The sequence below is a fragment of the Neomonachus schauinslandi genome, chromosome 5, assembly GCF_002201575.2.
Source record: "Neomonachus schauinslandi chromosome 5, ASM220157v2, whole genome shotgun sequence".
In the NCBI taxonomy this organism is placed as follows: Eukaryota; Metazoa; Chordata; class Mammalia; order Carnivora; family Phocidae; genus Neomonachus; species Neomonachus schauinslandi.
The window spans coordinates 138,571,126-138,594,837 of NC_058407.1; the positions used below are offsets into that span (position 1 = coordinate 138,571,126).

Here is a 23,712-nt window from a genome sequence, read left to right on the forward strand (position 1 = left end):
AACGGCAGCTGTGTAGCCTGCTCTCCGAAGCAGGCCGAGGAAATCACCTCCAGGAAAGGTCCCCTGGGGCCCTGGGGCCACAGGACACCAGCCAGGGAGAGGCACAGTATCCTTGCTCCAGGCTCACCAGCCCATCCCAGAGGCCACCTGCCCCAGAACGGGGACCAGAGCTGCCTCAGAAGGTGGCCCTGGGCCAGGGGTCCTCGGAGGCCAGCGGGAGCCCCTCTGCTTAGGAATGCCAGTCTCTCGGTGCACACCGGCCACAGCCATCGCCTGGACGTCGGGGGGACGGAGGTGTTCAGGCCCGCAGATGGTTCTCAGCTCCCTCCCTGGCCAAGACCCCAGAGGGCCACGTGGTAAGTCTGGGAAAACAACTGGCTTTCCGCTAGAGCCCGCTGCCGTGTCTGCTCCCCAGGGCCCTTGCCTCGAGGTCCAGGCCCATCACCTCAAGGCCGCAAACAGAGTCGAAGGGACAAGGCTATAGGCCTCTGCAGCAGCTGCATGTCCCCCAGGCCCCAGCTGGTGAAGCACAGATGGTGTGGTCCTCCTGGGCCGGCCCGCAGGAAAGCAGACAGCACAGAAGCAGCAAAGGGCCCCGCCCTGGGGGCCGGCTTGCTCGCTGTCTCACACGCGCACAAACACACAGACACACACACGTCCTGAGGACTGGGAAATGCTATATCCACTGCTGCCCCAGGGAGCGAGGTGGGGGCCCCAGGGAGGGGACAGGACCTCACGTCTGGGCCAGGGAGAGCTCCTCCAGGCCCCCCTTCCCGAGCCGGTACCTGGCCAGGTCCTTCCTGGTCACCAGTCCAACCACCTGTGGGAGCAAAGCCGGGTCAAGGGGGCAGCCTCCTGCTGCTGTGGAAACTGGGCGCCACGCCCTGGGGGAGCCCCGGAACTGGGCACCTGGCCAGTCTGGTCCCAAACCTTGAGCCCCCCACAGGGGCTGAGAGCAAGTCCCCGTGCCCACTGTAAGCAGGGCAGGCAGGAGACCCCGGCCACTCACCTGGTTGCAGTTGTCTACCACCACCAGATGCCGGAGGCCCAGGGCCCGGAACAGTTTGAACACCCGCGGGAGGGACGCGTCCTGCAAAGGGGACAGGGCCTCCGCTGAGCTGCCAGCCAGGCCCACCCGCGGAAGTATGAACAGAGGCAGGACGACCGAGCCCGGGACCGCACACCCCCGTCACGACGCGTCTGAGCCGTCCCATCCCCGGCAGCAGCCCGCGGCAGGCACCTGGGGCACCGTGTAGGGGGAGGGGTTCATGAACTCCGACAGGTCCATGGTGCACTCGCGCTCGTCCTGCGACACGTGGATGGACTGGATGGGTGGGAAGCGTGGGTAGGCGTCCCGGAAGTCCTTCAGCCTCAGCCGCCGTCGCACCAGGCCCATGCTGGAGCGCTCCACGAACACCTGGGGGTGGAGTGCGTCAGAGCCCGCGCCCGCGTCTCCCACCCCCCACAGGCGCCCAGCCGCTACCTTGTGCTTCAGGAGGACAATCAGCTGGGAGCGCAGGATCAAGCCCTGAAGCCGGGCCGGCTGGGGGAAGAGACCGTCGTCTGTGAGGAGCCCAAGACCTAGACCCCTCCCGCCACGGGGGGGGCGCCCCGCCGCGACCTCTGACGTCCGCTGTGGGGACACCCCGCCAGGCTCCCCCTCAACATGTGGCCGCCAGCTCTGGGCACTGGCAGGCAGTCCACGCGCTCATCACTGCCCAGAGTCCAGGAGCGGCAGCGGGATGCGACCACGGAGCGCGGACGAGGCAGCAAGAGGCCGTGGTGAGATGCGCACTGCCACCCGCGCCACATCCATCCAGACAGCTCCCGGCACGCGTCACGGCCCTGACTCCCGCGCTGGTGGCGCGGCCTGGGGTAGGAGCCTGAGCTGAGCCTGAGTGGTCGGCAACCCCCTAGGCCACCGCCTCCCGGCCGCGTGACCCAGTTTTCCTTTGCAGGTGGTGGAGGTGAGCTCGACGTGTCCGCACAGGGTGTCCACCCCACACACCACGCCCGAGGCCACGTGCACGTGTGGGACGGCCACCCCCCTGTGCCCGTGGCCCTGGGTACCTGGGTATCACCAGCAAACTCCACTACAGGGAACCCGTTGTGATTGGATGCCGTGTTGCTGAGTATGTCTACGATGACGCCCACCTTCTCCCTCCTCCGTAGGCAGGTGACCGGCGTGCTCATCACCTCCCTGGGGAAGAGCATCTGCTGTGGCCTCACCATAACCGACCACGTGACAGACGCCCTCTCTTCACAGCAAAGTTGAAGCTTGAACAGGCAGGAAGCTGCCAGATGCAGGAAAACCAGGAACAAGGAGCCAGGCGGCCAGCTGCCCAGACACCCAGACACCAGTGCGCCCTCCCAAACCTCCCGGGACTGTCCACTGTTCTGTGGCCCCCCGCTGGCCATACCTGGCAGTGAGCGAGTGAGAGGTGACGGGGGCCTCCCAGTGCAGGAAGGGCACGCTCTGCAGCTGAATGTGCATGTCATACAGGCCCTGAGGAGCGGCAGCAGGGGATGTTGAGAGGTGGAGGGCCCCTCCCGCCGCCTCTGCTGCAGACCTCCCAGCCCCCAGTCTCAGGCTCCCGGCTGGGGGCGTGGTGGGGGGATACACAGAGCAGGGGGCAAGGAAGGCAGGCAGGCCTCTTCCCATAAGCCACACCTCAATGAAGATGTCCCCCACGATCTTGGCGGTCATGAGGACCAGCATGATGGGGAAGCCGTACGTCACGTTGCTGGTGGCCTCCATCATGATGACTGTCAGGCTGAGGGTCATCCTCACGATCCCACCTGCCCGGGGGGGTTGGGGGAGGCTCCAGCCCCTGCAGGCCACTTCGCGCCACCACCCTCATCGCCCACTGTTCGTGCCGGCACCCCACCCATTCGTCCTGGTGGTCTAGCCCTGCAGGCTGCAGAGTGGAGACAGCGACCCTGCACGCCACCATGGAACGGACTCGCTGCCTTCCCTTCCCCAAGGGGAAGGCACCTCCTCATTACCTTGGGACACCCACACGGCAGCCAGGACTCACCCAGCTGGGCAGCTGCTCCCATGAGGGCATATTTGCCAGGGTCCGCCCAGATCTGCAGGGATGACAGAGGCGGTGTCAGAGGGGAGGCAGCCCCCTACTCAAGCCCACCGAGATATGTGACCCCCTGGAGGCCCCCGGGCCCAGCAATGCCAGCCCTAGGAGAAGCCCTACACCCCACACACATGTGCAACCTGGTCTGCGGCAGCATCTACAACAACGAAGTCCGGAAACACCCTGGGTGTACCCTGCTCGGGAGGCCCCAAAGGATCTGTGCCATCCACACACGTGACAACTCGGCAGCTACAGCAGGAGCACGCATTCCCAGTGCCGAGGAGGGAAGGGGGACAGGTGCATGCAGGGAAGGACGGCAGCGCCCCCCATGTGTGCAGAGAGAGCCCATCACAGACAAGCACGGGCAAGACCACACAGAGGCCACGCCTGAGCGACTCCACTGGGAAATGCCTGCAGCAGGCAGATCCACAGAGACAGAGGGCGGGCGAGTGGCTGCAGGGGCTGGGGGTATGGCAGTGACCGCAGTGGGCAGATTTCTTGGGGAGAGGAGTACACCATGTATGACACTAGACGCGTGACCCAGATGACTATCGCACACGAATAACTCCCGAGCTGCACGCTTCCACGGTGGGATGCCTGACAGTGCGTGAATCACCTCTCAAGTAAAAAAGAAAAGTCCAGAACCACACCTGGAAGGAAACGTGACGCAAGCATAGCCAAAACCTGGAAAAGGGAGCAGGCAGGGGTGGGGGGTGGGGTGGGAGATCCTCCCTGGTCCACTCACGGTTTTAGAAATCTTATTTCAAAGACTCAAATAAGAAAGGAAAATACAAAAAAAGAAAGCCTAGCCCCTGGAGACCAGGCACACACATGCCTCAATCACGCACTCTAGTAACACCGAGCATCTCTCCTGATGTGCGTCTCTGTCACGTCTGCAGACGGCCATGCTGATCGAGTGCTCGCATCAAATATCAGCAGCCAGAAAACTCGAGGCCACGTAAACGACCAGGGGCTCAGATGCACCTGTCCCCCTGCACCGGGAGCCCTGGGTCCCAGGCTTGGTGCACAGAGAAGCCGACACTCACTGCGGCCCCTGTAAGGTAGGACAGGGAAATGCCGAAGAGCCGGCCCCAGGCGGCCCCGATGAGCAGGGACGGGATGAAGACACCGGCAGACACCGTCAGCCCGTAGGTCCAGCAGGCCAGGAAGAAGTAGACCAGAGTGAAGAGGCCGAGCGTCATGGGATTGTAGGAGCCTAGGGGAGAGGGGGCTGGCCAGGGCCTGCCACGTGGATTCACCTGGAACACAGCCACCCTGCCCAGCTGCCCAGAACTAGCCCCATCCTCAGTGGCCACAGTGCGGATCTCAGAGGCCTAGTCCTCGAGGTAGGAGGATGGCCGCCTGGCAGGTGGGACCCAGTGTGGCCAGCAGGACACTGACCTGAGGCCAAGGGAAGGATGTGCAGACCCCTGGACGTCAGGGGAGGGAGGCCATCAGCCATCAATCTATAGGAGACACTTCCAGATGCCAGAAGAAACCCATCAAAGCCTGGGACCAACCAGTCCAGGAGGCTGCTGCCCGCCCGAGGGCCCCGCTCGGTGCTTTGTCCCCAAGGGCTCAGCCTTCCTGATAAATTGCGGGGACTGTCGCACGTGCAGAGAGGCATAAAGACTAGAAAGTTCTCAGTGACCTTGTTCGTGACAAGGAGCAATTAGAAGTGCCCTAAAGGACCCCCAAACGGAAAAGGTGATGTCACAGAAATGACCACACGCTGGTGTCTACAGGTGCACACAGCAGGCGCTCTCGGGGGCCCATGTGCTGTGGGTGAAGGCGAGGCTGCTACCCAGATGAGCGCCGTGGAAGGTGTGTGCTGAAAAGCAGTGGTCTGCACTCACAACTGGTTCTTTTTTAATTAGAAATGCACACAGCTGGGGGCACCTGGCTGGCTCAGTTGGAGAAGCGTGACTCTTGACCTCGGGGTCGTGAGTCTGGGCCCCACAGTGGGGGTGGACGTGCGTGGCCAGTGTACGTGGAGGCTGGAGGGTGCCCCGTGCAAGCAGTTCCCAAGAGGAAAACACCGGGCGGACAGGAATGTCGTCACTGATGGAGGCAGCCCCAGCAGCCGCCCTCCAGGAGGGGAAGGGCCTGGCCCACCCCTGGGTCCCAACCGCAGCAAGGGTGGTGACCTCCACCCTCGGGGCCCAGCTGGCCGGAAAGGGACACCGAGGCCCAGGGTCAGTCTCAGAGTAGCCTGGAGGGGTCAAGGCTGGCGTGGGGACGTGTGGCTGATGGCACGGAGCTCAGGCACGCACCTGGGGGGTCGTGGAAGAGGCTGACCACGCTCTTCTCCGGGGTGTTGAAGAAGGCGGCGGCCATGGAGTTGTACTCGCCATCTGCACAGAAGAGCTGCAAGGTTGGAAGAGAGAATGGGCCGGTGGGGCAGATGGTCCCGGCCTGCACGGCGCCAGGGGCAACCACTAACGGCTGGGTCGGGTCATGGCCTCAGGGGGAGGCAGGATGCAAAGAGCCAGGCCTGGGGACAGCGAGGGCTTCAGAGGCAGGTCCTGCATGCAGGGGCTGGTCCACAGGACACTGGCCGGTGAGTCTGTCACCGAGGCACGCGGGGACTCCAGGGCTCAGCAGTCGGCACCTGGGCCCTGGTGCCGGCGGGCTCAGCCCTCCCAGGCTGAGCAGAGCGCGGTTCCATGACACCTAGGTCCCCTTCCCCCCCAACCCACCCCCAGCCACCAGGCATCTGCTCTGCCTCCATGGCTTCGACAGATGTTTCACATACACAGCGTTAACACGACACAGGGGCCTGTGTGTCTGGCTTCTGTCCACGGTGTTTTCGAGGTTCGTCCACGTGGCAGCATGTCAGGGTTTCAGCTATTTCCACGGCCAAATAAACCCACTTATGGACAAACCCCATTTTGCTGACTGGTTTGCCAGCTGGCAGACACTTGGGTTGATCCCCGTGCGCCGTGGCCACGCTGCAGTGAGCATGTCGGTGCGGGTTTCAGGGCTTCTCGAGTCCACACCCCTGAGCCCCCACTACTCAAGTCCCCGTGTGGCCCCGGGCGGGGTGCTGCTCTGGGAGGAGGACTGGGGAGACCCACCCAAGCATAACGTCCTCTCTCCCGATGCCCGGCAGGCCCGTGAAGCCCACTTGAGCCCGGAGTTCAGCTGTTGGCTACCCTCCGGCCCCATCCTGCCTGGTGGACCTGCCCACCAGGCCTGAGTCTCCTACCTGGAGGGGGTAGGACACGGAGCTCCCCTGCAGGGGCTGACAATCTCGGGATGAGTAAATGAGCACGAAGGCGACCGTGGCTGTGACCGCAGCCACCAGCATGGCCTCGATCACCTGGAGGCAGGGCCGGTGAATGTACCTAGAGCAAACAGCAGGATGGACCGGGCCTCAGGACGGCTGGACTCCCCAGCAGCTGCCATGGCACCGGAGTCCGTGCCTGAGAGCTCATTGCAGGACACGACTCACGACTGGGGGTGACACAGCACACGCAATCACCAGGTCATCTCCAGGGCACTTGCCGATGGCATTTTAAGTCCGGGCAAGAGAACAAGAAGGAAGTGCTTCCTCAGGCCCAGGGCCCCCCAAAGGTTTCAGAAACCCGAAAGCTCCCAGAACTGCTCTCCTCACAGGAACAGAGCCTCTGCAGTCCCGACTGTCCCCTGGCTTAGGACCTCCCAGGCCTCCAGCCACGCCCAGCCTCACGTGGCCCCCCAGCCAGTGCTGGTCTGTCTCCACCCCCCATACGAACCACTACCGAGGAGGCCTGTGGGTACATGGCCTTCCATGCAACTCCACGGGCACAGACCCTCAACACACCCATTTTCAAAGGTCCTGGGTCCACAAAACGGAGGCTTCTCACCTGATTCGAAACATCGTCAGCCAGTAATTCAAGGCATTGAACACAGCCCCAAGAATACCACCTATGACCAGGAGGGGCAGCATGTAAGGGACACGAGAAAAAGGACAGGAGAACAGGCTCTGTGTCTCTGTGTGCTCTTCGTCAGCACAGCCTAGCAGGCGGACAGGTGGATTTCTCAAAGGCTTTGCCTTCCTTCCAAGGAAAAAGGTTTCTCCAAGTAGAAAGCACTGTTCAGAACTCATTCTATTTCTTAGAGGAGTGCCCCACTGAGGGGCTTCTCCAGCAGAGGTAAAGCTCCGGTCTTCCACCTGTGGGCTCCCTCCCGGGGGTGTGTGAACGGGGCAGGGCATGGGAGGACAGCTCATGGGCTGTGGGGGCCACAGCCCCCTCCGGCTACTTCAAAGCTGGGCCAGGCCTGGGATCTGCCAGGCCCTGACCCCGCCACACACTCTGACCCCACTGGAAGTCGCCTGCCGCTACCTGGGGAGGGGGTTGAGAGACAGGAAGCGTTCCTTCACAGGATGGCCCTTACCCACCACGCCCATGGCAATGAAGATAGGAATCTCGTGGATCGTGTACACCATCGTCTGCAGAGAAGAGAACGAGCATCCTGTGAGAAGAGCATCACCAGCCCTCTCTGCTCTGACGCGAGCACGGACAGGGCCTCCCTCTCCGCTCTGATGCGAGCACGGACAGGGCCTCCAGCACTTGCATGCACAATCATGGGCGTCTGAGGGGAGAAGCACGGGTGTTCACAGCAGACCACACTCCCTCTAGGGCTTTCGCCTGCTCCCGGCCCGGGTCTTTGTCCACCTGAAGGTGAGGGATGGCCCGAGCTTTTGCCAAATGGGAATCAGGGGGGCACAAGTGAGGAGGAGCCCCAGGAACACATCTCATGACCTGACCCAAGAGCTCTGCTGTGTCCATGTGCGCAGCAGCCCTGGGAGCAGGGTCCCAGTGCACGGCACCCACGTGCCCCGGGTGGTCTTAGCACCCCATCCGACAGTCCACAGACTGCCCAGCCCAGACGCCCCGAGAGCACCCAGAGGGTGTCAGATGTCCTAACCTGCACAAGTAGGTCAGCTGTGAGCTTCCCTAAGTCAACTCCCGGCCCCTAGAGCTCAATCCTGCAGCTAAGAGCAACCATTTCCCAAGAGTCCACATCCTCGGGATGAACCTTAAATACGTGGCCATGGCTCCAGCCGGAGAAAAAAGCAGAAGGAACAAGAAAGCACAGCATATTACCTCTGTGTCAAATCTTCCAAAATTGATAAGCCCTGGGCTGGAGAGGTCCCATATGTTTCCATGGTAAATGCTCAGGACAAAATTCAGGGTGAAAGTGGAAATCATGGAAGCAAAGAACTGTGAGCAGAGAGGAACACAAGTGCCATCAGAACTAAGCCCGCCCAGCTGAAGCCCCGGGGCTTGGATCCCAGGGGGGCCAGGAGGGGGTTGTGGGGGGGGCGGGGGTTTGAATGGGGACCCTCCCCTCCCATCACTCAGGAGGTGCCTGGCCCCTCATGACTTGGTGAGCACTTTGCAGCCTTGTCTGGATAAGTGTCGGGGCCAAGCCAGTGATGGAGCCGAGGGACGAGGTGAGCGGCGTGGTCTGGGGGGTCCCGATGAGGAAGACAATAGGGTGCAAACAAGGCCCATGGCCGACGGGGGAGGCACATGTGGCGGGAGGACAGTGAGCAGCTCAGGTCGAGTGACGGGCAGAGCCAGCCATAGCAGCCCCACGGGGGCATGGCTCCCCACACAGCGGGTCAGAGAGCCCAGGGGAAAGCACCACAGTGCAGGCCAAGAGCCAGGTTCCCGCCTGGGCAATGGAGGCCAAAGGACGGCATGGCCTGACCTCCACAAGGAAGCGGCCCTCTGCAGGCACTTACTATTCTCCATGTCAGGAACTGGTTCCAGAAGGAGGCACCCTCCTCCAAGCTGAACAGGACCCCACCTGGAATGGAAGCAGCCCCGCCCGGATGTGCTCCCCAGGACACACAGGGGAGCCTGCGCCCCATGCAGCCTCACACCCCACGACCCTGGGGCACCAAGACTGGCAGAGGCAGACCCCGGGCCTGTCAGGGGCACGCGCCTGCACCCTCACCCCGTACTCAGAGTCAGCAAACACCAAGACCACTCCTCCACACAGGAGGGACCGAGGCCTCCCCCATGCAGCCGTCCTCCTCACCCACGGGGGCTCCGAATGCGGCAGACACGCCGGCCGCAGCTCCCGCCGACACAAAGTCCCGCTTCTCCGTGTCCCTGCGGAAGTACTCAAAGATCTGCAATGGGGACACGTGGGAAGATGCTTCAGCCAGCTTCCCCAAGGGCGCTCCCTTCAGAGGGTGGCAAGGCTGGTGAGCGCCAGGGAGACAGGGCCCGAGGGAGAGGGACAGGGGACAGGATGGGTCTCTGGACGGTCCACTGATGTGGATTCACGAAGACTACAGAACAGACACAGCAGCACACAGCGCCCCCACAGACCAAGAGCCAAGAAAGGAGGCTCGAGACGATGATGAACCTTCAGACCGCGCCAGAGACCCATCACACGCCTCAAAACCCCGCGGGAGATGGGAAGAAGGCCAAATAAACAAGCCACTGAAAACATGACCTTGATGTAAAAACACAAGACTGTCCTGTAAAAACCGCAAATGTCTCTGAACTCCCACGTAAAGTCAGTGCGACACCCATCAGAATGCTGGCTTTTGAGGGAAACGTGACAAACTGAAAACAAAGCAGCTTCAATCTGCATGTGAGCCACTCCTGACCTCCTCCGAGGCTCTACGCGCCTTTGGGCGAGGCCGTGGTCCCAGCAGAGCCTCCCAGGGATGCTGGGGTTGTCCACGTCAGGAGAAGAGCACTCACCTTGAAATCGCGCTTCAGCGACGTTGACCTCCCCTGGGAAATCCCAGCGGCGATCACAGAGCCCGAGTGAATCATCGGCCCCTCCTAGAAGCACAGGACAGCCGCTCTCAGATAAGCATGGCTCTGAGAGAACAAACTGGCCTTGGGTCACAGGCAGTGAGCAGGGCTCCATTACCTTTCCCACCGCCAGTCCGCCCACCACGGACAGGATCACACCAGACACTTTGATCACGAGGGTCTAGAACACAAAGGAAGGTACGTCGACTCTCTGATTAAAGGCCACACACAGTCCGAGAACGTGTAGCAAAACTGTCTGTGAAGTGATCCAGACTATGCTCCCAGCTCCAAACCCATGAGACAAGGAAGGCGCGCAGGAGGGCCAGCACACCGTGGGCATCCTCGGTGCCGGGCTTCAGGCCAATTCTTTCCTGCCTTTGCAAACCTTCCAATTTTCTATCCCGAGAAGTTGTGTGTCCCAGAGAGCCGAAAGCAGCAAGTTCTGCTCCTCTGGACACATACCAGGTGTATCTGTTAACCCTGCGCCCATCAGGGTGGACCCTGCTGTGTGCAGCAGGCACTGGCCCTCCCCGAGGCCGCCCTGCTCCCTCAGGCTGCCACCACCAGTCCTGCATCCCCAGTGCACAGCTGCAGACCCCAGGAGCATCCCGCCCCAGACGGGCCAACCCGACACCTGGAAATGACCCCCGAGGAACCACGCTCCCGACACCCCAATCTCCTCAGAAAGGGGGCATTACCGAAAACGTTAAATGTAATGAATATCAAGGAAAACTATAAAAACAGGAAAAACCTCACGGTAAGTGTACCTACCACTCTAACAGAGCCTTTCTCCTCCTGAGATAGTAACCACCGTGCAGAACTTAATGCGTTCCACACAGCAGATGCCCCATTAAAGCACGTGTGCATAATTTAAAACACGTACCCCCTTGCAAACAAAGTTTACGTGAAATGCACACGCACGCTCATGGGCAGCACAGTGAGTGAGTGAGTCCAAGTCCCAGAGGTGCTGGGAGGCAAACCGGTAGTGCCCAGCCCAGCGCCCACTCCGGGCCTCACCTTAAGCCGGACCACATGGGGGATCTTCACCCCGTTGAGGAAGCACTTGATCTGGGGAATCCCGCTGCCAGCGGCGACCGGCTGGAAGGAGAGAGAGGCCGTTCTACGGCCGCACTGGCCCAGGCGGACACGGCCACACAGTGTCCGAGCAGGGGACAGCTGCCCATGGAGGGGTTCCCGCTTCTCCCCATTCCAGAGGCAGTGATGATGGGGGGTAGTGGGGAACAGGCCATGGGAGGGGTCAGGAATGGGGCAGAGGAGGCCCAGTGTCCCCAAGGGGGAGTGGGGGGCACCACACTGCCCTGCAGATAGAAGCTTCCAGATGCTACAGCCAGGACAAGGGAGAAGCCAAGAGGCAGGCCACAGGAAGGGAGGCTTCTGGGAGAAGTCCCGGAAAGAAGGGGTGCTCCCTTCCACCTGGACCAGCCCTGCTGCTGAGGCCCCGCACGGCCTGGGCACACCCCCCAGTCCTCGCTGCGCAGGGCAGGAGGAGCACCGCGGGACCCAGGCGCCTTCTGCTTTGCATATCTAACACCTGCACCAGAGGCCCCGCCGGTGTAGCCATGCAAACCTCGCCAGCAGGAGCCAGGGTTCCCACCCACAGGAACCCCTGCTGTGACCTCCTGGTGGCCGTACCTCCACAAAGGCGACGATCGCAGAGCCCACGAGCACGAACGCAGAGTTCAGTGTGGCCCACAGCAAGAGGGAGAAGGAGAGCCCGCCTCTCTCCGTGAACTTGTCGATATCTGGCACTCATCAAGGACGAGTGGCAGCTTCACCCCTGGCCTGCCTGCCGCACTCCTGCAGCCCGGCCTCCTGAGCCCAGAGCGCCATCCCGGGCACGAGATGCCACCACGCAGCCACGCCTCCCCCATGTGGTTGGCAAACACGCCCGGCTCGGAGGCCTCACCGCTGGCCCCTCCTGGGACCGGGGTGTTCTGCGGCGGAGCCCGTGCCCCCGTCTGTGCTGGGGACTACGGACAAAGGATACTGTCCTTGACGACCTTGTACTTCAGGCCAGCCACGTTCTCCACCACGATGTCAATGAAGCAGGCCACAAGGCCCGTGAGGATCCCAATCATGGCACAGATGATCCAGCGCTTCATCTCCACCGTCCGGAAGGCCTATGGGGAGGGCAACCATCAGAAGCAGGTGCAGTGGGGGTGGTCTCCGCTCACAGGCCACTCTGGAGACGGTGCGACCAGCCCCTGGGGTTCTGCAGGTCACCACCAGCAACGGCATGCCGCATGTGGGACCCCGCATCCTGGGGAGGCAGCCTCTGGTCAAATCTCAGAGGTGGTGGGCCTTCCCAACCAGCTCACAATTGGTAACTGACAGCCCAGGCACCCGACTCTGCATGTCCTTCTCCATCACACGCACCTGACACACCCACTCCCACCCCGTGTCCTATATTGGTGTCTCTGGCTCCAGGACACAAACCAGTAGAATGAATGGTGGCTCCAGAATCAGAGGCTTGAGGACCACGGAGGGAGTGGGAGATGGCTGTGCCCAGCCCGGGGAGCAGCACCAGGCGGCTGAGAGCAGGGCGTGTTGCGAGAACACTGCAGCCCAGACTCACCGTGTGGTTGATGCGCCTCTCCTCCTCCAGGAACAGCTGGTTCTCACTGTTGTCGTAGTCCAAGCTCTGCAAGACGGCACACACAACGCAGGGCTGACCCTGATGCTCCGGGTTCACAGCAGGTGGAGGTGGGCAGGGGGACAAGGGGCCCAGGGGCTGCGTGGGATGGGGGCGCAGAGGGAGAAGGCCCACCTCGTACTTGAGGGACAAGAGCTTCTCATTGTGCGGGATCTCCTTGGGGAAAGGGTGAGGGGGGTCCATCTCCTGCAGAAGGAAGAGGCAGAGCCACACTTGACAACCCGCACATGTGGGAACAAAGCACGAATGAGAAGGGAAGGGGGCAGATGTCCGTCTGGCCCACGAAACCTTCCAGGAGTCTGGAAGTGCAGGCCCATGCCCTTCAAGAACGCAGACACACATTCCAGACTAGGTGCCAGCAGATTGGGTCCCTCGGTTTGTCCCAGCGACACATCCAAAAATCGAGGGACATCATGTTTGTGGAACCGTGAGAAATATGTTACTAATGCACATCCCAGGTGCTGGCACCCGACTCTGAAATCCTGCAGCCTCTCTGGAGGGTGTTTTCTGTGTGCTCGGACACAGGTGGGGGCTACTAGCCAGAGAGATCAAGGCTGACTAGAGGGTAGAACTCTCAGCTCCACACCCTGACCTGTGACCTCTGCAGAGGGGTCGGGGCTGGAGACTGAGCCCAACACCCTTGACCAATGATCTCATCAACCACGCCTGTATAACCCAAAATGAAGGGGTTCTGGAGCCTCTGGGCACATGGAGGTGCCAGGAGGGGGAGGGTGGCGCTCCCGGGCAGGAGGCAGGGCCTGGAAGCTCCGAGCTCCTTCCCCACCCTCACACCCCCCCACCCGCCCCGTGGGTCTCTTCCATCTGCTGTTCCCGAGTCATAGCCTTGATGATGAACCAGTAACTGAAGTAAGGTGTTTCTCTGAGTTCTGTGAGCCGATCTAGCAAATTATGGCACTCAAGAAGGGGGTCGTGAGAACCCTGACTTACAGCTGATGACACCCTGGATGTGGTGGCGAATTCATGGAATGGGGCCTTCAGCCTGCGGGGGGCAGGTCTGCATTCATGCCGGGCAGATAGTGTCAGAATTGAGTTAAATTGTAGGACACTCAGTTGGTGTCTGCACAGAACTGGAAAATTGCTTGCTGAGGAAAACCCACACATTTGGCGTCTCCAGTGTTGTGAGTAAAAACAGCTCAATACCATTTCAACAGAATAAAGGACAAAATCCTCATGATCACCTCAACAGATTCAGAAAAAGGATCTAATAAAAATTCAACACTCCTTCATGACAAAAATATGTCACAAAGAACAGAAAGGAACCTCCTCAACCTGATCAGGGCGTCTAGGAAAACCCCACAGCGAGCATCCCACTCGATGGTGAGAGACTGAAGCTTCTCCCCTAAGATCAGGAACACGACAAGGGGCACCTGCTCTGGCCCCGCCCACTCCACACGGTCCTGGAGGTCCTACCAAGGCAGGTGGGCAAGAAGATATAAAAGGCATCCACAACGAAAACGAAAAAATGAAACTCACTATTTGCAAATAACATGACCTCATATACACAAAATCCCCAAAAATACACTAAAAAATTATTAGAATAACGCATTCAATAAGATTGAAGGATATGAGATTGGTATGCAAAAATCAAAGGCTTCCCTACACACCTGCAAGGAACAGCCAGAAATGAAATTAAGAAAACTGTACGCACAACAGCATCAAGAATAAAATAAAATTTATTCCTCATACATATTCAACAGAAAAAATGTAAGACGTGTGCGCTGAAAACCACAAAACACTGTTGAGAGGAACAGGAGATGTGAATAAATGGAAAAACACTGTGTTCACGGGTCAGAAGACGAAGCATGAAGCCCCAGCTGGCGTCCTTGAAGAAATGGACACGCTGGTCCTAAAACCACACGGAAATGCAAGGGGTCTTGAGCAGTCAAAATGACCTTGAAAAAGGAGAACAGGGGTGCCTGGGTGGCTCAGTCGTTAAGCGTCTGCTTTCGGCTTAGGTCATGATCCCAGGGTCCTGGGATCAAGTCCTGCGTTGGGCTCCCTGCTTGGCCGGGAGTCTGCTTCTCCCCCTCTGCTGCTCCCCCTGCTCGTGCTCATGCACTCTCTCAAAATAAATGAATAAAATCTTCAAAAAAAAAAAAAAAAAAGGAAAAAGGAGAACAAAGCCGGAGGACTCTCACTTCCTGGTTTCAAAATTCACCACAGAAGCTCTAGTCCTCCAGACGGCGTGGCCCCGGCACAAGCACAGACATGGGGATCAGTGGAAGACAAGCAGAGCCCTGGAAGAAACCCCCACGTTTACGGCCAACTGATTCTCTGACATGGTGCCAAGACGACTCATTAGGTAAAGAGCGTTTTTTTCTGAGAAATGGTCCTGGGAAACTGGACACCCATACACAAATGAAGCTGTACCCTTGTCTTCCACCAAACACAAAATTAGTGAAAAATGTATGGAAGGTCTAAAATCACAGAATTCTCAGAAAAAATACAAGAGAAAATCTTTATGACCTTGGACTAGGCAGTGGCTTCTTAGATACGACACCAAAAGCACAGCAACAACACAAAGAACAGTCAACAGGACTTCATCAAAATGAAAAGTTTTTGTGGGGCACCTGGGTGGCTCCCTTGGTCGAGCGTCTTAACTCTTGACTTCGGTTCAGGTTGTGATCTCAGGGTCATGGGACTGAGCCCCAAGTCAGGCTCTGTGCTGGGCGTGGAACCTGCTTAAGATTCCCTCTCTCCCTCTCCCTCTGCCCGTACCCCACCTACCCACTCTCTAAAAAAAATAAATAAAAAGTTTTGTGCTTCCAAGGAAACTGTGAGAAAGTGAGACCACCCAAAGAATGGAAGAAACTTTTTGCAGATTTCGTACCTGATGAACAATGTACATCTAATGTACTAAGAACTCTTATAACCTGATGATAAAAACACAAACAACCCAATTAAAGTGGCACAGGAACTGACATTTCTGCAAAGAAGACATACGCATGGCCACCAGCACAGGAAAGATCAACTGGCCATCACCAGGCGTGAGAGGGACACAGGTCAAAACCACAAAACCCTGAGGAGGAAATCACATGCAAGGCTGGGGAGTAGGGCAGGCTCAGGAAACATTCCCCAGTAGCTGCCAGACAGCCTGGCACGGGGGCGGGAGAAGAGGATATCACACTGTCCAAAGGTCCCTGACCCCAGAGATCCCTGTCCCCAGAGCTCACCTCCAGCCCACTCAGTGCCCCTCTCCCACACATGGTGCCTGCTGCCCTGGCCTTGCTTCCTGCATTTCCACAGGACAGGCTCTGTGCTCCCTGCTGGGATGCACTCGTCCCATCTCTGCTCACCTGGCTCAGCCTCAGGAGACATGGACCCTCAGAACCAACTTCTCTGGTCGCCCAGGCTCTGGCGGCCCCACGGTCTACTCCTCATTTTGTAACCCCCACCGCCCCGCTCTGCACGGAATTGCTCACATCTGTCCCCCAGCTCTGTACAGACTGCCCACACCTCACCTGCCCCCCCACATGGACTGGCCCACACCTGCCCTCCCGCCAACCGCCCACACCTGCCCTCCTGCTCTGCACGGCCCTGCTTGCTGTCCGTCCACCACCTTCTTTTTGGGCATTTACCGCCTGCACTCTGCTTGGCACCTCCACAAGAGCAGGCTTCGTCCTTCCTGGGGGCGGGTAGGCGCTGAGAACTGAAAGGTTGGGGAATGAGTCTACTACTCACCGGGTCGAGCAGCTCATCGTCCAGCTCCACGTTGCTCATCTGTCCGATCCGGAAAAATGCTGAACGTGGCGACTAGAAGCATAAGAGAAATCGTGGGGTGCTCGGTCATAGGTCGTGCGGTCAGTGCTGGACCCCAGAGAAGTCCAGACTCTGCATGAGTCCAGGCCTTCTTTACCCCATAGGCCCCGCTCCCCACCCTTGGCCTAAGGCACGGCTGAGACTACAGACATCCGCCAGCCCTGGGGACCAAGGGCTGCAGGGCGCCCATGCCAGCATCCTTCAGGCTCCCCCACCCCACCCACTTCCCGGGTCCCCTCATCATGAGACTGAGGGGCTCCGACAGGCAGGTAGCTGTGCCCGGCCTCCAGGCAGGCCCTCCAGATACGTGGCCACACTGCCGCCAGCCACCGGGGACAGACAAGCAGACACCGCACGGCCATGGCAGAGGCCTAGGAGGCAGAACGCAGGCACCTGCCACGTTTGCATTTCAGAGAAACACGTTTCAGGGTCAGTAGGTGCCAGATGCCGCGTGGAAACATGACCCCTGGTTTCTCTTAAGTGCAGATGGGGCTGGGCGCCCTGCCGTTTATCCAGTGGCCCTGCACTCGATGGAAAACCTGCCGCAGCAATGAGAACAAATCCTATAATCGTCCCCCTGATCCACGGCTTCGGGCGCGTGTGGTCAGCAGGAAGCAGATGACCGTCCTCCTGCCGTGTGGTCAGAAGGTCAGCAGTCACCTCGTGCTGCATCACAAGGGGCCGCTCTCCTCACTTGAAACCATCACATGGGCATTTGCCACCTCACACCCCCACAGGAGCACGGGTGAGGGTATATTGCTACAATTGTTCTACTTTGTTACCAGCTATTGCCCTAACCTCTCACTGTGCTTAACTTACTAACACTGCCAGAGCCAGGTGCCTACAGTGAACACAGTCCCCGCAACGCCCGTTACCCCGGCTACCGCGGCACATGCTCGCCCCACAACAGGGGGAGCTTCCGAGCAGCATGCTCACGTGAGGATCAGTGTGCTCCCTGTGCACAGCTGGGCACTCTACTCCATGTGCGTGCACTCAGCGCCAGTAACACGGCGGGTGCGGAGAGAAATACGGATTCCTCTTTAAAAACACTGACAATGCCCCCAAACTGCTGAATCCAATGAGAAAGGCAGGGTGGGGCTCCCGAGTTCCAAGCCTCCGGCAGGAAGGCTGGCCCTGCTGGCCACTGTGCCAGCCCAGCAAGGGATCCCAGTTCTCAAGCCAACGGTAGCCAGGAGGGGCCCGGACCTGGCTGTAGCCTCTGCTCACACAGGACACGTGTAAGCAGGGGGGGTTCTGGGCCACCAGCCTGGCCACAGCAACACCAAATGCATGTCCTTGGGGACGTGTCTGTACACGCAGACCAGCCAGACAGGTTTGCATGTCCATGCAGAGATGGACAAACCCAGCGGAGCAAGGCCAGGCAGTGCTCAAAGTCCAAGCGTGAGAGGCACAGGAGAACGTAACCCTCCCTCCGACCCGGCAGGTGGAGCCACAGAGAAAGGCAGCCTGGCCACTTTCATCTCACCCACCACTGATCAGAGAAGAAGCTCGGTTACACCGGGCAGTCATCCCTCCACAACAAGTGGGCCCACAGTCGGGGCCCATCACACATCTCTCACATCTGCAGTTTCCAAGAGCCAGGCTGCAGCCTCAGGAGAGGTGTGACAAGAATGGGTCTGGTCAGGGGCGCCTGGGTGGCTCTGTCGGTGAAGGGTCTGCCTTTGGCTCAGGTCATGATCCCTGGGACCTGGGATCAAGCCTCATGTCGGGCTCCCTGCTCAGTGGGGAGCCTGCTTCTCCCTCTGACCCTCCTCTGACCTGCTCTTTTTTTTTTTGGAAAAAAAAAAAAAAAAAAGAACGGTCTAGTCGGCACAGACGCACTCGCTCAGGTGACACAGGTCCTCAGCGCCCGACCAGAGGATGCGAGCGAGGCGGGGCAGCCTGCACCCCAAGAGAGCACGCCTGGACCGGGAGGTGGAGGCCCCTCCCTTCCCCCACTTCTCTTTTCTGGGCTTTAAGTGCATCTTCCAAGAAATATCTTTCGTGATGAAACAAGCCATTTACTTGGAGCTCAGTGATTTACTTGCTGCTGTGTCTGTCTCTTTCTCTTGAACACAGGTTAGATTACATACCGGGTCCTCAAACTGCTGACACGCACAAGAGCCTGGACGTAATCTCTGGGGTGTGATGCTGAGTGAAAGCAGACAATCCCAAAAGTGTGTAAAAGATTACACACTGAGCAGCCGCACGGACCTGACACTCAAAACGTTGGGCCAGGGCAATGAGAACAGATCGGGGCGCGGGAGGGGTGACCACAGAGGCAGGATGAGAGAGCTCCGTGCTGAGGCTCGCACTCTGCATGCTGACTGCGGTGGTGCAGACGCGGGACTTAAGGGCGGAGAAGCGCCCACGTGCCCACGTCGACGTCCTGGTGTCACCTCGGTGCTGTCATTCTGTGGGCCGGAGGCCATGGAGGAACCTGGGGCAAGGCGCACGGGCCCTCTCTGTACGGTCTTGTCAACTTCCTGTAAATCCATACTTATCTGTAAACATTTAAAAAATGTACATGCAAATGGGACGGCCACATCACACTAAGAAACTTCTGTGCATCACAGGAGACAAGAGAGCGAGAAGGCAGCCTACACTATGGGAGAACATATTACACATCGCATACCCGAAAGGAGTTTACATCCACAACATGTCAAGAACTCCTACAAGTCAACAACAAAAACAACCCGGTTAAAAAAAGTGGGCAAAGGACCGAAGACACGTCTCCAACGGTGACACACGCACGGCCAATAAGCACACGAAAACACGCTCAACACCACCAGCCAAACCACAGAGCAGCGCGTGCGGGGAGGATGTGGGAAGCTGGTGCCCTGCACACTGGGGTGGGGGAGCATGACGGTGCAGCGGCTGTGGAAAGCAGGGTGGCGCTTCCTTGGAAAATGAAACACAGGATGACCATGTGACCCAGCAATCTGACCCCTGGTGTGTCCTGAAAAGAGCTGGAAATGGGAACCCAGAGACCCTTGCACACCATGCCCATGGCAGCAAGATTCACATCAGCCAAGGGGTGGAAGCAGCCCTGGTGTCCCCTGACAGATGAATGGATAAACCTACCATGGCCCATACGGGCAACAAAAAGTCTCCTGGCCTTAAAAAGGAAGGAAATTCTGCAATCCGCTACAACACGGACGAGCCTCAGGGACGTTATGCTAAGAGAAAGCAGCCCGTCACAAAAAAACCAACACCGTATGATTCCACTCACAGCACAGATTTCTAGAACAGTCAGGTTTATGGAGACAGAGAGTAGAAGGGTGGGCAGGAGGGGCTGGGCTGAGTGTTTCATGGGGACAGTTTCAGTTGTGCAAGACAGACCAGTTCCCTGGGTAGGTGGCGGGGCCGGTTACACAACACGTGAATGCTTCTAACCCCACTGAGCTGTACGCTTCAAACTGGTCAAGGTGGTAAGTTTTGTTATGTGTTTTCACTCAAAGTAGAACCAACTTTAAAAACAATCTAAAGGCCATTTGCTGTCCCGCTGGGCTGTTGTGTGTTCTAGCGGCCACCAGGCTCCACGCTCAGCACGGAGGACAGAGGGCTCCAGCAGCCAGAGGCTTCCAGGCCAAGCACGCAGATGCCCATAAACAAAGTAAGTGCAAGTGTGAGGAAGCCTGTGAGGTCAGGTGGACAAGGAGGCCTGCAGGCTGAACCCCAATGAGGAGAAGGACTAAGCTGTACAGCGGGGGGCTCTCGGGACCCTCTGTCTAGGCCTGGGCCCAGCCTTGTCCCTCAGCTCTCAAGTCTATGCCCCTACTGCAGGCGGTGGTCTGTCCCACCCCCACTGACCCTGCACAGGTGGTACTGAAGGCAGGAGGGACACAGATCTGGGGAACCCTCAGGGAGGGCACTGCAGCAGCCAGCCTGAACCCTACAAAGTGAGGCTGTGGGTAGGCAGACAGAGAGGGAGGAGAGCAGGTCAAGGATACTAAGGCAGAGGAACTTCCAGGAAGAGCTGAGCCCGGTGCTAAGAGCCACCTAGGAGAAAGACGGGGTGCTCACTTATTGTAGAGAACTCAAGGGGCCAGTGAGGACAACAGATGACCCACCCCTGAGCACCCCTTCCGTGCCCCTGACACTCTCAGGCTGTGGTCTGTGGCTCCAGCCGTCAAGGCAGGACACAGAGGTAACCCAGTTCCCAGAGAAACAAGATCTGTAGAACTGACTCTAAACACTAACCTGAGAGTCCTACACCCGCCTGCCTCCCCCACCCTCCCCCGGCCCCAAGGTGTCTCAGGTGGAGCTTCCTAAAGCCGAGGTCCCTGGAAATGTCCTGCATTTACAAACACTGCAAATACCCCACTCCTCCACCTCTGGAGCATCTGTTTCTGCCTCAAAGTTCCCTGTATAAGTTCTCAAAATGCTCCGCTTCCCACTGCCCACACACATGACCATGACTTGCTGGCTGACCTCACCCCCTCCTTGTCCCAGCGGGAGAATGGCAGTGACTCGCTGGTAACTCACCATCACCTCACACTCCAGCACGACCGGCCCAGGGGCCTGACAAAGGGAACAGCGACCAACAGGTGGCTCTCAACAGCCTGCTCCCGGGAAGATGGAGGCTGAGCTCAGGCCAGTCATCAGTGTATCCTGCCTGGGGCTGTGCCTACTCCCCCCTGGCACTTAGCAGCCTGGCAGGGTAGCCACGTGGCACACGCTGCCCAGAGCAGCTACTTCAGGAGCTCGGCAGGCTCTGCTCGCACCAACACCACCACCATCCAACTCTGGACACGATGCAACAAACCCCAAAGGGCCAGGAGGTGGCCATGAGCTCCCACGTCTGATTCACTAGAACGTTCCTGTAGGGTGGTTGTTGGTCCAGGCTGTCATTTTAGTTCAAATAGCCCCGGACTGACAGCAGCTTACAGGCCACCATCTGCTGCAGAGCCTAGCGCTGAACTCAGCCTGCGGGCCCAAAGCAGACCTTCCCCACAAGAAAGCCAGCATCAAGGAATCCCATCAGCGGCCAGCGGAGTCACCCCATGAATGATAACCCAATGACAGTTGCTTTCGTGCTGCTCTTTCCAACACTAATCCACTGAGAGTGCCTACTGTCCACCAGCTGGGACAGGCACTGCTCAGCACAGCACACACATTCACCTTTCTGCAGGGAGGACCCTGAAGCAGAAGAGGCCATGGGGCTTGCCTCCTGGGGTGCGGAGCGGTCTCCCCCTTGCCACCGGTCCGCACAAGGCGGGCTACGATCTTTGAAGACTGAAATCTCCAGCTTCCTGCAGAACTCTCCCTGAAGTAAAGCCAAATTCAAAGGCAGCAGCTGTCCCTTACAGGTCTGACCCGCCTCTCTCCCCACTCCGATCTACTTTCCAAACTCACAGAGGATCTCAAACACACTCTCCATCCTTTCCCACCTATTGCCCCCCTGAGGGTCCTGCACTCAAGACTGGACCCAAATGGGACCTCTCCTGCCCTTGGGGCCCCTCACACAGTCTTCACAGAGCACGAGGCGTGTTTCTCCACGAGCCTACATCCAGTAGGAAGGAAGCTGCTTCTGCTCCCGTGTTCCAGGCAAATTGCATGCAGCTGGGCACACAGTAGGTGCATAATAATTCTTTTTTAATTACTTAAGAGAAACTAGTCAGGTGTTGCTAAACACAAATAAACAATAAAGTTGCAAACATTTTTTAGGACTGATTTTTTTTAAGAGTTCAAAAGGCTCTTCTTAAAAAAACCCAACACCCGTGTCTACTTGCAAGAGAAGTGGGAAACGCACATTCAGTCCTGAGATAAACCCAAATTCCACCTTACCGTTTCCAGTCTCTTTACCTGACGACCCTTAAAGCCAGTTTTACAATTCCATTTGGTAGACCCCAGGTTACTTTCTTTTAAAGGGAAAAAATAATGTTCCAAGAAGAAAATAACAAAGCACCCTTAAGGCTCCCCTCTAAATTAGCCATTTCAGATCACATCTCACGTAGACACAGAGAGCATTTCGGGACAAAATTTCACTCAAAAAGCAGACTTGCACTTTCACTCTGATGCGTTTCCAAGGGACTGGGGGAACCTGAAGATAAGCCCTACAGAAACAGCCTGACGTTTGTGTCCTTCCTAATTTTTAAGGACCGTTCTAACGTTTAAAGGACAGATACTGAACAACAGAAGAACAAATACCAAAAATAGAATAAGACCAAACAACGCATAAAAAGAGCTCATTAAATCAAAATGAACACAACACACATACGTGCATGCAAAGACGCAAACCGCATCGCTAATGCGAACACACGGCAACCACTCTGACTTGTTGCTTACAGCGTCTGTCTGCACGCTCTCATTTCATTTAGTTGGTAAGGAAAACTGGGTGCAAATACCTGTCATTTCTAAGATCGCCCTGTACCCATCCCTGCAGAGGAGAGTGGCCCACAGAGCCCCACAATGCAAGAGAAAACTCGGCAGGCGGAAGCTCGTGCGCGCTCAGAAAACACTGTCATGGTGAGCTCGGCCTGCTCCTCGAACCCCACCAGTCACCCGGCCCAGAGCTTCCTCCCAAGACTCCAGAACCCCAGGGCCTAGGTTCCGATGCCAGCAAATGCCATCTGCCAAGGAAGACCCGCGGCACGTTCCCGCACCCGTCCGCGGCTCAATTCCCTCCTCTTCACCGGGGGGCGGGGGGAGCGATGGAAGCACCAATGAGCCGGTCAGCACCCGCCAGGCACAGGGCCAGCCACCGGCGAGTGAGCGACCCTCCGCCTGCCAGAGCCACTGACTCCCGAGTCGGAGCGGCGGGGAAGTCCCGACCCACGCCCGCCACGTCGACGCCGGCTCCCGGCGGCGGGGAGACTGAGGCGCGGGCCGGGGCTCTCCCGGCGGACGGGCCTCACCTGACGGGCGGCCGCCGGCCCGGCCCCGTTCAACAGCGGCGTGCTCTCGCCGGCCGGCGCCCCGGGCCGCGCCGTCCTCCGCAGCAGAGGCGCCGCCTCGTCGTCGTCCAGGTCGCGGCCGGACCACGACACCTTCTTAGACACGTTGGCCATGGCCCGCTGCGGACGGACCGGCCCGAGAAGCGCGGCGGCCCGGTGTTTGTTCTCGTGACCCGCGCCGCGGCCACGTGACCCACGAGGACGGGCCACGTGATGCACGGCGGCGGCCGCGCAGAGTCGTGCGCGCGGGGGGCCCTTCTGGGAGTTGTAGTCCCGCGCCCGGCGCCCTCTGGGCGGAGGGGTCTCCGCGGCCACTCGGGTGACCAGCGGGGACCCGGTCCCCGAGAACGGATCGAGGCAGGAACGGAGAAGGGAGCCGGGTTCCGCGCGGACGGAACAGGAGAAAGGGGGAGGAGGGCGGGCAGGCAGCCCCTCCTGGAGCAGGTGGAGACCGACCAGTCGGCGCGGGAGGAAGGGCGGGTGGACACCTGGCCGCCTGG

The 23,712-nt window shown here is 58.8% G+C and overlaps 1 protein-coding gene across 2 annotated transcripts; it reads right to left on the reverse strand.

Annotated features, from left to right (window-relative positions):
* Positions 1 to 655: 655 nt before the first annotated feature.
* CLCN7 (chloride voltage-gated channel 7) lies at positions 656 to 23,382 on the reverse strand. 2 transcript variants are annotated; one of them, XM_021698133.2, is made up of 25 exons: positions 23,174 to 23,382; positions 16,236 to 16,307; positions 12,648 to 12,719; positions 12,456 to 12,521; positions 11,868 to 12,000; positions 11,513 to 11,622; positions 10,877 to 10,957; positions 9,978 to 10,040; positions 9,803 to 9,886; positions 9,126 to 9,219; positions 8,827 to 8,891; positions 8,183 to 8,299; positions 7,470 to 7,524; positions 6,938 to 6,998; positions 6,298 to 6,436; positions 5,363 to 5,456; positions 4,136 to 4,305; positions 3,039 to 3,090; positions 2,672 to 2,799; positions 2,421 to 2,506; positions 2,071 to 2,200; positions 1,484 to 1,543; positions 1,241 to 1,417; positions 1,010 to 1,090; positions 656 to 820 (listed from the first exon to the last, which is right to left on the reverse strand). In XM_021698133.2, exons 1-25 carry the CDS (start codon positions 23,324 to 23,326, stop codon positions 734 to 736), a joined length of 2,430 nt encoding a protein of 809 aa, XP_021553808.1. In that variant the 5' UTR covers positions 23,327 to 23,382; the 3' UTR covers positions 656 to 733. The 2 variants fall into 2 exon arrangements, with proteins under 2 accessions (XP_021553808.1, XP_044771505.1); XM_044915570.1 differs by lacking the exon at positions 16,236 to 16,307.
* Positions 23,383 to 23,712: the final 330 nt, after the last annotated feature.

Bases quoted from the DNA above. Each gene is read 5' to 3' on its own strand.
- CLCN7 (XM_021698133.2), bottom strand. From the start codon at position 23,326: ATGGCCAACGTGTCTAAGAAGGTGTCGTGGTCCGGCCGCGACCTGGAC. The intron at 12,720-16,235 runs GTGAGTAGTAGA...TTCCTTCTGCAG, and splicing joins ACGATGAGCTGCTCGACCCG to GAGATGGACCCCCCTCACCC. The intron at 9,887-9,977 runs GTAATGGAGCCC...CTGTGCTTCTAG, and splicing joins GCGGACTGGCGGTGGGAAAG to GAGGGGCCGATGATTCACTC.